The 13,617-nt window shown below is 41.9% G+C and overlaps 1 protein-coding gene across 5 annotated transcripts in view; it reads right to left on the bottom strand.

The window, feature by feature from the left end:
* Window positions 1-2,691: 2,691 nt before the first annotated feature.
* LOC135558420 (mesoderm induction early response protein 1-like) overlaps window positions 2,692-13,617 on the bottom strand; it is a 28,335-nt gene continuing 17,409 nt past the window's right edge. Inside the window, exons 7-14 of one of the 5 annotated variants that reach the window (XM_064992214.1) lie at window positions 13,197-13,269; window positions 12,904-13,055; window positions 12,255-12,336; window positions 11,909-12,003; window positions 7,211-7,338; window positions 6,212-6,342; window positions 5,876-5,963; window positions 2,692-5,606 (exon numbers count right to left, since the gene is read on the bottom strand). In XM_064992214.1, the coding sequence (XP_064848286.1) occupies window positions 5,369-5,606; window positions 5,876-5,963; window positions 6,212-6,342; window positions 7,211-7,338; window positions 11,909-12,003; window positions 12,255-12,336; window positions 12,904-13,055; window positions 13,197-13,269 (987 nt within the window). In that variant the 3' untranslated portion in view covers window positions 2,692-5,368. Of the gene's footprint in view, window positions 6,002-6,211; window positions 6,343-7,210; window positions 7,339-11,908; window positions 12,004-12,254; window positions 12,337-12,903; window positions 13,056-13,196; window positions 13,270-13,617 lie in introns of all 5 variants that reach the window. The other 4 variants (XM_064992209.1, XM_064992212.1, XM_064992210.1 and 1 more) reach the window with 4 other exon arrangements.

Raw genomic sequence — 13,617 nt, 5'->3', positions numbered from 1 at the left:
AAATCGAGCACACAGCCATGCAATCTCCATAGACAAACAGTGGCAGTTGAAAGGCCTTACTGAAGAGCTCAGTGACTTTCAACGTGGCACCGCCATAGGATGCCACTTTTCCAACAAGTCAGTTTGTAAAAGTTCTGCCCTGTAGAGCTGTTCTGATCAACTGTCAGTGTTGTTATTGTGAAGTGGAAACGTCTACGGGCAACAACGGCTCAGCAGCAAAATGGCAGGCCACTCAAGCTCACAGAACAGGACCGGCGAGTGCTGAAGCACATAGCGCGTAAACATAGTCTGTCCTCGGTTGCAACACTCACTACCGAGTTCCAAACTGCCTCTGGAAGCAACATCAGCACAATAGCTGTTTGTCGGGAGCTTCATGAAAGGGGTTTCCATGGCCGAGCAGCCGCACACAAGCCTAAGATCACCATGCGCAATGCCAAGCGCTGGTGTAAAGCTCACCGCCTCTGGAGTAGTGGAAACACGTTCTCCGGAGTGATGAATCACGGTTCACCCTCTGGCAGTCCGAACGGCGACGTCAGTGCCCAACCTCAATAAAGCTCTTGTGGCTGAATGGAAGCAAGTCCCTGATGCAATTTTCTATTTTTAAATTTCACCTTTATTTAACCAGCTAGGCCAGTTGAGAACAAATTCTCATTTACAACTGCGACCTGGCCAAGATAAAGCAAAGCAGAGCGACACAAACAACACAGAGTTACACATGGGATAAAGAAACATACAGTCAATAACACAATAGAAAAATAGATATACAGTGTGTGCAAATGCAGTAAGATTAAGGAGGTAAGGCAATAAATAGGCCATAGTGACGAAATAATTACGATTGCATAATAATTATAATTGCAATTAACACTGGAGTGATAGACCCACAGAAGATGAATGTGTAAGTAGAGATACTGGGGTGCAAAGGAACAAAAAATAACAATATGCAATGTTCCAGCATCTAGTGGAAAGCCTTCCCAGAAGAGTGGAGGCTGTTATGGCAGCGAAGGGGGGACCAACTCGGTCTTAATGCCCATGATTTTGGAATTAGATGTTCAACAAACAGGTGCCCACATACGTTTGGTCATGTAGTGTACTTCTGCATCCCAGAAGGTGGAGACATTGTAACAAATCATTGGAAGACAACCCCTCCGACGTCGAATTTCAGAAACGTTAACGTGCAATTTCAAGGGAAAACCCTTGTTGAATGGTAAAGAGACCCCTAGCCAAAATGGAAGTGGGGAGCCCCAAGTTGTTTTCACCAGCAATGAAAACAGTGTTCCTGTTTCAACATGATAATATATATGTCTACAGTCTTTGCAGATGCTTCCGCTACCTCTTCTGTACGTTTGGAATCAGGTATCAGGACTTCTGGGAACCAAACGACTCAAGTATGACCTCTTTCTTGTTCATTGACCATTTTATTTCTATGATCAATGCATGTGAAGCATAGAGATCACTGTGGTATTATTGTATGTCATGGCCTGTGTATGGTGCGTCCTCTAATCTCTTCCAGTCTATCCCATGCTTACACTTTTAAGAAGATGCTCTATTTTGTTAACCATTTTGGCTGAGGGAATCCTACTGAAGTAAGTTTTCTTCAAATGTCAGAAACCAATATAATATTTTTTTTATTACATTTAGATGTCTCATTTTGTGGATAACGTTCATTCCCCACAGAAATCCATTCTCTGGGCCTGTCGAGGCAACCAGGTTTGCCATGATCTTTGGATCACTTTTTTTGTAGCTGCAAGTTAAGTTTTCCTTGCTTGGTCTTTTGGGGTCTAGGCCAGGTTACTGAATACACTGTGAGTGATGGAACAAACACCAAGGGTCACAACGTGTCAGGCTCTAAGGATAAGCACGTGTCTCACCCAGCAGGTTCAGTCTTACCATTGCAAAGTTTTTAGCAGTAAGTTAAACTGTTGAAAAGGGAATGGCAATTAAGTCAAAGGGGTGTTGTAGCTCTGTAAAGGTTATTTCCGCTTACTATGCAATCTCTGCAAATCTTGTGGAAATTGCCTTTAAAAGGCGCATTGTCGGATGTGCCTCTGATTCCTGACCTTATGTTTTCACATATTTTAATTCTTCAATGGAAATGAGTCATTAGATATTTGTTTTATGCATTATTTTTTGTTTATTTTGGGAATCTAATTTCTAAGCAAAGTTCTTAAAAAAAATGTAATAAGTTTGTTCAACATTTTGTAAGGTCCAATATTTGAACCTCAAATGTAAGTTGAAATATGGTCTTGGTTCCATTTCCTGCCATACTGATGAAAAATATCTGAAAATTCCACCACTGTTACCTTGTCAATATAAGATGGACAAGATTTGTCCTGACATAATTGTGTAGAACAATGTCAGTACATTGTGTCAAAATACCTGTTTATACCTGGTGTTAATATGCCTAATGTGTCCTGATCTTGCCCCATGTTTAGACAGGTGGCAATTTAAATATGGATTCTGATCTTGATCAGTTCTCTTAGACAGTAGTCAGGCACACGTGTTTTGATATAAGTGTAGACAGAACTGGACAGTAAAACCATTTAAAATCATTAACCCGCCCTCAAATCATTGATAACTGCAAAATATGCACTTTAAGGCACACGAAAACATGACATAATAGAACACAGAACATCAGTGTGAATAAATGTATTAAATATAGTCACCATTATTCATTCACAGCCAGTCTTGGTATACGCTTCACTTTTATTAAATGTTGTCATTTTCAGATGACTACTTACAGCACATAATAAAATAATACAAATAAACTACTTGAAATCAACATTATTTGAGGCTGTGCTTTTATAGAACAAAAAAAAATAAAACTGCTTTTTTGTTTTACAAACCATTTGTGAATGTAGACCAAAGCAGGAGTAGCTTACAAAAGTAAAACGTTGAGACATTAAAAAAAGAAAAAAAGGTACAGTAACACAATTGTCAAAAAGCCTCCACTGAAACGAATGAAGGTTCTTCACATTGAAGCTTCCAGTCAAGTTCTTTCATTCCTAATAATGAGAGCTCGCAGATGACAAGAAACGTTACTGGTACCACATTGTCTCCAATTTTGAAAAAAGCTTTTTCAACCTAAAAGACCAAGTGTCACTACACCGCGTCTCTCTTTTAGATGGAATCGTTATCAAGTAATCAAAACACATTTTTGCTGCAAATACATTTCCAAATGGGTCAGGGAAATGCAGAGATATAGGACTGCTTTCAGAACAGCTCCACTCGGGAACATCTAGGAAATAAATCCTTTAACAAAAGCTTACAAGAAAGATGGTCAAATACACAGATTAAAGAGACTTATCAAAAAGTGTAAGAAGTGAACAAGAAAATCTTTACAAACTTTACACAAAGTCACAGAAGTACTGTCTAGCAAAATGAAGAGAAACAATAGGAAAACGCTGACTTAATAAAAATACAGCGTTCTAACCAATGAGTTATAATACAAGACATCACTGATGTCAGACACTTTACACAAACCTCAGGGACAGACACTCCCATTAGTTCATTTCTTGCAATTAAAATGTTTCCATGGTCAGGGCTACGTTCAGTATAAAATTTAAAAAAAAAAAACAGTGCAACATTCAATTAAACAGAAACGGTGCTGTTCTGAACGGCCAGCTCAAAAAAAAACAAGAGGTTGGGGATCAGCATGGCCGCTGCTCGTTAAATATGTCCCCCATTGCTTCAAGCCACACCCACCAAACAGAGCAAACGTACCTCAAAGTCCATTGGAATGTTTTTGGGGAAACGTGTCGTTCAGTACAAACCGTTACGCAACATAGCAAACTTCAATTGAACTGAACACACCACAGGTTTCAAATAAGCAATGATGTCATGCAGCAGTGTTGCTTTCTCTCCACTCGATCACCAAAGAAAGAAAACAAAGGGTGAAAGCGCAACATAAGCCCCGTTTATACCTGGTTCTCAGATCACAATCAGTCCTTTGTCCGGATTTTTATTTTACCAGGTAAGTTGACTGAACACATTCTCATTTACAGCAACGATCTGGGGAATAGTTACAGGGGAGAGGGGGGACAAATGAGCCTATTGGAAGCTGGGGGTGATTAGGTGGCCATGATGGTATGTGGGTATGATTGGGAATTTAGCCAGGACACCAGGGTTAACACCCCTACTTTTACGATAAGTGGCATGGGATCTTTAGTGACCAGACAGGACACCCGTTTAACGTCCCCATCCGAAAGACTGCACCCTTCACAGGGCAATGTCCCCAATCACTGTCCTGGGGCGTTGGTATATTTTAGACCAGAGGAAAGAGTGCCCTCCATCACCACTTCCAGCAGCATCTGGTCTCCCAACCAGGACCAACACTGCTTAGCTTCAGAGGTAAGCCAGCAGTGGGATGCAGGGTGGTTTCTTGTCCACATTCTGATTGTGCCAACATTTTCGGACAGCTGTAGATGATTAAAAGACAGATAGTGAATAGATCTTCCTGACCACCTCCGGAGAGAGTCAGGCACCCATTGTGTTTGGATATTTTAAAGTGTAGACAGATCTGGACAGTGAAAACATTTAAATCATTATCCCATTTTAATACTAATGTGTAGATGCATATCTGAAAATCTGGGAACAATCTGAATGTGGACAAGATCAGAATAAAGAATGTATGTTAGCGCCAGGTAAAAACGAGGTTTTAGTGTGCCTGCAACAGCGCCAATCTGCCTGCATATCGATCGTCCCGTCGAAGACCGAGACCCTCAACATCGCCCCTTTCATTTCTTTGTTTCAAATGGCTTGGAAAGCAAAATACCCATCAATCATAGTACATTTATTGAAAAAATATATACATATTTTTCAAGTAAAAAAATACCACAGGCGATTTTTTAAATTCTAATACAAATAGGGGAAAAAAACATTTTCTTTCCGTAGAAATCTTTGAGATCGGTCTCCAAAAAAGTGAATAACGGAAATGAGTAGAAGAATCAGCATGAATTATAATGAGGTGGTAGCAGGTAGGGGGAAGGGAGGGGTTCAGGAACTGTGGTACTTTGGATGTGTGGAGCGTTGGAGGTTATGCTGGATGGGGGACGAGGTTTTGCTGGATGGGGGATGAGGCAGGGCTGTATGTTGTGCCCCTTTACAATCAGGCCGCTGCCTTCCCTCCGTTTGCTGGTGTGGCCCAGCTGTGTTTGGTTGGTTGGTATAGGTCGTATTCACTAGGCCCGAAACGAGAAAAAAACCCAGACCAACAGGGATGGACTACCTGAACTTGTCCAATAAGAAAATCTAGTTGTATTTTTCTGTTGCAAAACATTTTGCTGCGGTGTGCACTAATGAATACAACCATGTTATTTTTTTTAGGTTTGGTTCTGTGCGCTTTGACCTCTCTGAGAAGGGGTCATCATTATCATTTGTCCTCTTGATGGAGGGTCGTCAATGTTCTGGAGGGTTCTGGTGGCTCCGCCTCTGTCCGGCACCTCTTGGCCGGCCTATCATCGTAGTGACTGTTGCCACAATGGGGCTCCAGGGAGCCGTTCCTGTCGTGGCTGGGAGTGGCGGCCACTGCCTCGCAGCCGCTGGACTCATTGTCCGAGGTGGTGGGAGGAGGGAGAGCCTCCAGAGAGGGTTGGGGGGCAGGAGGGAGAACATCCTGAGAGGGGTGGGGGGCAGGAGGGAGAACATCTAGAGAGGGGTGGGGGGCAGGAGGGAGAACATCCTGAGAGGGGTGGGGGGCAGGAGGGAGAACATCCAGAGAGGGGTGGGGGGCAGGAGGGAGAACATCCAGAGAGGGGTGGGGGGCAGGAGGGAGAACATCCAGAGAGGGGTGGGGGGCAGTGGGGAGAACATCCAGAGAGGGGTGGGGGGCAGTGGGAGGAGGGAGAACATCCAGAGAGGGGTGGGGGAGGTGAGCCCGTTGAACTGGACGGATTCTGCTTTGACTTCGTTCGCCACCGTGGATGACTGGGAAGCTTCTCCCAAGCCCAAGTTGTGACTCACTAAACCTGTTGGAGGAAAGATAAAGAGCTGTGACTCACTCAACCTGTTGGAGGAAAGATAAACCGAGTGAGCTGAGACGTCAAGAATCATGTAAGGTACTGTCAATAGAGGCACACAAGGGTCTCCACTAGAATTCACATGAGAAATGTTCATTAGTCATTCTAACAACACTTCATGTAGCTACTCGAATTGATGTTCCCTGAGTGTATTTCTCCCTTCCACAATCGCTCAGGGATTGTGTGTGTTCCCTTACCATTGTGGCTGCTACTGCCGTCTTCCCTCTCAGAGTGGCTGGTGCTGCTGTTGGAGGTGGTGGGAGGGGGCGAGGCCGCCCGGCTGGACGTGGCGCTCTCTGTCTCGTCCAGCAGCCGGTCCATGTAGTCCCTGAGACACACAGGGATAAGATAAATAACATTATTTTAAACAATTCAGTCAGCACTAACTACAGCCTGCCAGTTTAGCCCGTACACTAATCACAGCACGTGTATAACCTGTTCACACTACTGAGCCATACTGGGCTGGTCTGGTTACGACATCCAGGACCATGTGAAAAGAAACATACAAGACCGCATAGTACAGATCAGCTTGGCAAGATGGTGATAACAGGGTACTAGATTCACACCCCTGGAACATAGTGTCAACAGGAGCTATGGTTCCCAGAACAAAGGTGATCACACATACTGAGTGTGTATTGGTCACATGGAATACACGTTCATGACAAGTTACATTTCATTTAAATAATATTTGTTATACGTTTAAAAAAAGGGACAATCAGAGTTGCTACATCGTTTTTTGGGACTTATAAATTAATGATATGTACACAATGATTTTTTGAAGAATATAACCGATGTTCAACAGTCGTACCCCACCAGAACCCCAAATATAAGCTTGTTTTACTCCAGTGTTTGTAAACAACGTAACCAAACACTGTATGGCCTCAAAACATGGTTTGAACTATACATCTGGTATCATGGATGGTCAGTTTGCATCCATCGCTCGGTCTATGAATTTGAGAGGGGTTACAATTTCCTCAGCCCCATCCCTCAGCTTTGTACCGAAACGGGGCGGGGACTACGCTTCATTTTGCCTACTGCTGATTGCCATTTTAAAATACATTTCAAAATCAGGTAAGAAAATATCTAGAATATATATAATTTTTATATATAAAAAAAACATTTGTATAACATAACATATTTGTTGAGGGAATTCAATATTCAAAACAATTAGCTTGGTCTTGTGAAAAGAGACTTACGTGACCCCAGGGTGAAGGCTGTATTTCCTTTTCCCCAGCCTGGTTTGCTGTGCAAAGAAATCATAACGCTCAGACTTCTTCCACATGTAATAAAAGGCCACACATTCTCCTACTGACCTAGTTCTCACCTGAAAAATGTAATATCAGCAGACAACGAGAGACATTATTACCATCGCCTTCCAGAGTTGAACTCAATTCAATTTGAACTCCACAGTCAAGTCTACGAGGGATGAGACGAAATGCAATTTGTGAATTGAAAAATATATATATATATTTTTTGCTTTTCAATTCATGAACTGAATTTCAAATCCTCACGAGATTTGGAGGTTAAAATGGAACTGACCCCAACCCTGATCGCTTCAAAACACATGCTAAATCAACATAAATATTCAGAAAATAAACATACTTTTTAAATCAGATACCATACTATTTAATACAATCTGATATATAATACAGTGTTTCCCCTAGGATTATTTTCAGCAGCGGTGGAAAGGTTAGTGTGGGAGGGACTTGGTAGTGGGCATGGACAATGTCATGGTCTTGTCGTTTTAAAGCTAATTTCCTGCAATTCTACACATTTTGCCATGGGCAGAGAGACATTTTCAAAAAATATATATATATATATATATATATATATATATATATATATATATATATATAGTGCATCCGTAAAGCATCCAGACCCTATAACTTCCACATTTTGTTACGTTACAGCCTTCGAAAATGGATTTAAAAAATAATAATTTAACTCATCAATCTACACACAATACCCCATAATGACAAAGCAAAAACAGGTTTAGAATTCTTTGCAAATTTTGAAGAAAAAAATCCTGAAATGTCACATTTACATAAGTATTCAGACCCTTTACTCAGTACTTTGTTGAAGCATCTTTGGCAGCAATTACAGCCTCGAGTCTTCTTGGGTATGACGCTACAAGCCTGGCACTAGAGGTCAATGCCGATTAATTATGGCTGATTTCAAGTTTTCATAAATCGGTAATCTGCCTTTTTGGATGCCGATTACATTGCAATTCATGAGGAGACGGCAAGGAGACAAGGTAAGTTGCTAGCTAACATTAAACTTCTTATAAAAAAACAACCAATCTTCACATTATCACTAGTTAACCTAGTAATATCATCAACCATGTGTAGTTAACTAGCTTGTCCTGCGTTGCATATAATCAATGCGGTGCCTGTTAATTTATCATCAAATCACAGCCTAATGGCGCATTCGCGAAAAAAGCACAATCGTTGCACAAATGTACCTAACCATGAACATCAATGCCTTTCTTAAAATCAAGGTATTGATCGAGGTATATATTTTTAAACCTGCATATTTAGTTGAAATAAATTAATGTTAGCAGGTAATATTAATGAGGGAAATTGTGTCACTTCTCTTTTGTTCAGTGCAAGCAGAGTCAGGGTATATGCAGCAGTTTGGGCCGCCTGGCTCGTTGCGAACTGTGTGAAGACCATTTCTTCCTAACAAAGATCCTAATTAATTTGCCAGAATTTTACATAATTATGACATAACATTGAAGGATTTTCCAATGTAACAGCAATATTTAGACTTAGGGATGCCACCCGTTCGATCAAATGCATTATTTAAACCAAATTGAACATGTTTCATTATTTGAGACTAAATTTATTTATGTATTATATTAAGTTAAAATAAAAGTGTTCATTGTTCATGCAGTATTGTATTTGTCATTATTACAAATATATATATACAGTGGGGCAAAAAAGTATTTAGTCAGCCACCAATTATGCAAGTTCTCCCACTTAAAAAGATGAGACCTGTAATTTTCATCATCATGACAGACAAAATTAGAAAAGAAATCCAGAAAATCACATTGTAGGATTTTTAATGAATTTATTTGCAAAATATGGTGGAAAATAAGTATTTGGTCACCTACAAACAAGCAAGATTTCTGGCTCTCACAGACCTGTAACTTCTTCTTTAAGAGGCTCCTCTGTCCTCCACTCGTTACCTGTATTAATGGCACCGGTTTGAACTTGTTATCAGTATAAAAAGACACCTGTCCACAACCTCAAACAGTCACACTCCAAACTCCACTATGGCCAAGACCAAAGAGATGTCAAAGGACACCAGAAACAAAATTGTAGACCTGCACCAGGCTGGGAAGACTGAATCTGCAATAGGTAAGCAGCTTGGTTTGAAGAAATCAACTGTGGGAGCAATAATTAGGAAATGGAAGACATACAAGACCACTGATAATCTCCCTCGATCTGGGGCTCCACGCAAGATCTCACCCCGTGGGGTCAAAATGGTCACAAGAACGGTGAGCAAAAATACCAGAACCATACGGGGGGACCTAGTGAATGACCTGCAGATAGCTGGGACCAAAGTAACAAAGCCTACCATCAGTAACACACTACGCCGCCAGGGACTCAAATCCTGCAGTGCCAGACGTGTCCCCCTGCTTTAAGCCAGTACATGTCCATGCCCGTCTGAAGTTTGCTAGAGAGCATTTGGATGATCCAGAAGAAGATTGGGAGAATGTCATATGGTCAGATGAAACCAAAATGTAACTTTTTGGTAAAAACTCAACTCGTTGTGTTTGGAGGACAAAGAATGCAGAGTTGCATCCAAAGAACACCAAACCTGCTGTGAAGCATGGGGATGGAAACATCATGCTTTGGGGCTGTTTTTCTGCAAAGGGACCAGGACGACTGATCCGTGTAAAGGAAAGAATGAATGTGGCCATGTATTGCGAGATTTTGAGTGAAAACCTCCTTCCACCAGCAAGAGCATTGAAGATGAAACGTGTCTGGGTCTTTCAGCATGACAATGATCCCAAACACACCGCCCGGGCAATGAAGGAGTGGCTTCGTAAGAAGCATTTCAAGGTCCTGGAGTGGCCTAGCCAGTCTCCAGATCTCAAACCCATAGAAAATCTTTGGAGGGAGTTGAAAGTCCGTGTTGCCCAGCAACAGCCTCAAAACATCACTGCTCTAGAGGAGATCTGCATGGAGGAATGGGCCAAAATACCAGCAACAGTGTGTGAAAACCTTGTGAAGACTTACAAAAAACATTTGACCTCTGTCATTGCCAACAAAGGGTATATAAAGTATTGAGATACATTTTTGTTATTGACCAAATACTTATTTTCCACCATATCCTACAATGTGATTTTCTGGATTCTTTCCCCTCATTTTGTTTGTCATAGTTAAAGTGTACCTATGATGAAAATTATAGGCCTCTCATCTTTTTAAGTGGGAGAACTTGCACAAATGGTGACTGACTAAATACTTTTTTGCCCCACTGTATATATATTTTTTAAATTGGCCGATTAATCTGTCGTGGCTTTTTTTGGTCCTCCCAACAACAACAAAAAAAATCGGTATCGGCGTTGAAAAACCATAAAGATCGGTCAACCTCTACTTGGCACACATGTACTTGGGGAGTTTCTCCTATTCTTCTCTGCAGATCCTCTCATGCTCTGTCAGGTTGGATGGGGAGCGTCGCTGCACAGCTATTTTCAGGTCTCCCAAAGATGTTCGATCAGTTTCAAGTCCGGGCTCTGGCTGGGCCACTCAAGGACATTCAGAGACTTGTCCCCATAGCCACTCATGTGCTGTCTTTGTTGTGTGCTTAGGGTTGTTGTCCTGTTGGAAGGTGAACCTTGCTCCAGTCTGAGGTCATGAGCGCTCTGGAGCAGGTTTTCATCAAGGATCTGTCTGTACTTTGCTCCATTCATCTTTCCCTCGAGCTTGACTAGTCTCCCAGTCCCTGCCACTGAAAAACATCCCTACAGCATGATGCTGCCACCACTATGCTTCACTGTAGGGATGGAGCAAGGTTTCCTCCAAAATTGACACTTGGCTTTCAATCTAAGTTTCATCTTGTTTCTCATAGTCAGAATCATTTAGGTGCCTTTTAGCAAGCTCGGGCTGTCATGTGCATTTTACTGAGGAGTGTCTTCCGTCTGGCCACCTGATTGGTAGAGTGCTGCAGAGATGGTTGTCCTTCTGGAAGGTTCTCCCATCTCCACAGAGGAACTCTAGAGCTCTGTCAGAGTGAGCATCAGGTTCTTGGTCACCTCCCTGACCAAGGCCCTTCTCCCCCGATAGCTTAGTTTGGCAGGGCGGCCAGCTCTATGAAGAGTCTTGGTGGTTCCAAAATTCTTCCATTTACGAATGACGGAGGCCACTGTGTTCTTGAGGACCTTCAATGCTGCAGACATGTTTTGGTACCCTTCCCCAGATCTGTGCCTCGACCCAATCCTGTCTCAGAGCTCAATTTCTTCAACCTCATGGCTTGGTTTTTACTCTGACATGCACTGTCAACTGTGGAACCTTATATAGACAGGTGTGTGCCTTTCCAAATCATAGACTCCAATCAAGTTGTAGAAACATCTCAGGGATGATCAAGGGAAACAGGATGCACCGGAGCTCAACTACGCGTCTCATAGCAAAGGGTCTGAATACTTATGTAAATAAGGTGTTTCTGTTTTTCATTCATCATTATGGGGTATTGTGTGTAGATTGATGAGGAAAAACATTGATTTAATTAGTTTTAGAATAAGGCTGTAACGTAACAAAATGGAGAAAAAGGTCAAGGGGTCTGAATACTTTCCGAATGCACTGTATGTTTTACATATATTTTGGAGTGGGGAGGCCTGCCGCTGCTAAATTAATATAGGGGAAGCACTGTATAAGATAGACATTGCTTACCTTGTTGGCTTGTATTGAATGAAAGTCTTTCCCATAACCTTTAAGTCCTTGCTCAAAATATCTACATTCGTCTTCTGTCCACACAGACAGCTCTTCTGTGACAGAGGGCAAAGGGTTATTAAGTACCACAACCACTACTCCATTCAAATATAATACAACTATGACCATATTACAGGTCCCAGACACCATCAACAACACACAGACACAAGCCAGGACCCATATAAGCCAAGGACAGTTTTTATCATCAAAATACACAAAACATGACTGGTTAGATATTGAGAGAAAATATGCCAGATATGAGTGAAATCAAGAGCGAAAGTCAACACTAGTTCACTGCAAGTGTTACCTCTAGCTGCCTTCACATTAAACTTCAGTCTTCTTAAAGCTTCCTCTGTGTCAAATTCACACCTGACCAACTCATAAAGTGCCTGTGGAAAGACAACATTGAGATTGTGAAGAAGACGGTTACAGACAAAAGTGCATACTACAGTCTTTACGGTAATGGCTTGTGTTCAGTAGGTGGCATTTTGAAACAGTGAAATGTGGAGGTACTATACTACAGTCTTTACGGTAATGGCTTGTGTTCAGTTGGTGGCATTTTGAAACAGTGAAATGTGGAGGTACTACTTGAGCATATGAAAACAAGTAATACCTAACTCTCAAAGTCATCCTGACTTCAGAGTCTGGAATGGCTCTTTGATCATGCGGCACAATGCATCAACAATGAAGGGTGCTGTGCTTTTACTAGTTGACTCTCCTCTGTCTCTCTCGAACACCTACAGCGCCACCCTCTTCCATTACAATGGTTTTCAAATCCAAAACAATGTGTTCTCAACCCCCGAGGAAAAAACAAACCTTTGAAAGAACCAATCAAATCCGTCGCACAATTTCTGAGCGAATATCACATTAACAAACTGCCTCCAGGCTAACTGAACACAACTCTGGACGCCAGTCTGTTTGAACACTGATCTGCTCGACTGTGTTGGTCTTCATACCTGCTCATTGTCTTTGATATGGGATCCCTCAGGGATGGCATCCACTCCTTTCTCCTCTCCTGTTCGTTTTGACGCCTGAGATAAAAACTCCACAACCTTGCCCTCGGGAAGGAACTCGGGGTCCCATAAAAGCTGGTCATCGTTTTCATATACTGGAAGGAGAGAGGAAAGAGGAGCGAGAGGGGGGAAAGCAGAGAGAGAAAGTCATTTTATTTCCTATTTACCTCTGTGATTGGAAGATATTTCACTTCAACTTAATTTAGTGCATCGCAATTGCAAACAGAATGCCTTACCTTTCTCATAGTCTTTATATTTACAAAGGCCAGGTGGTGTTTCAGCCTGATACATGGACCCAACCATGATTTCCTGTCCAGATAAAACACACTTTTTTCAGTTTCACAAATCAAAAGTGTGCTTCAAATGAATAGCATGTCTTTAAGGTTAGAACTACCCAGTTGCGACCCATCATTCAGGGCAGTTTAGCTAAAATGAAATAATCCCTTGAGTTAATAAAGCCGCATACAAACATGGTCTCTTGAGTAAAGTAGCACCAAAATGCAGGTGTTTCAGCCTAGCTCAGTGCTTTCTGTGGTGGAGGGGCAGCCAGCGAAAACACATAGTTTTGGCGTTGGCAATCTTCTCTAGTTGCACCGTGATTGGCTCAATGTTCTGTCACCCATGGGGACACTACATCACTGCAGAATCAACAGGGAG

Source organism: Oncorhynchus masou, chromosome 17 (assembly GCF_036934945.1).
Source record: "Oncorhynchus masou masou isolate Uvic2021 chromosome 17, UVic_Omas_1.1, whole genome shotgun sequence".
Classification (NCBI taxonomy): domain Eukaryota; kingdom Metazoa; phylum Chordata; class Actinopteri; order Salmoniformes; family Salmonidae; genus Oncorhynchus; species Oncorhynchus masou.
Note: the sequence above shows the minus strand (reverse complement) of the source record. Positions and strands in the feature narration are given on the sequence as shown.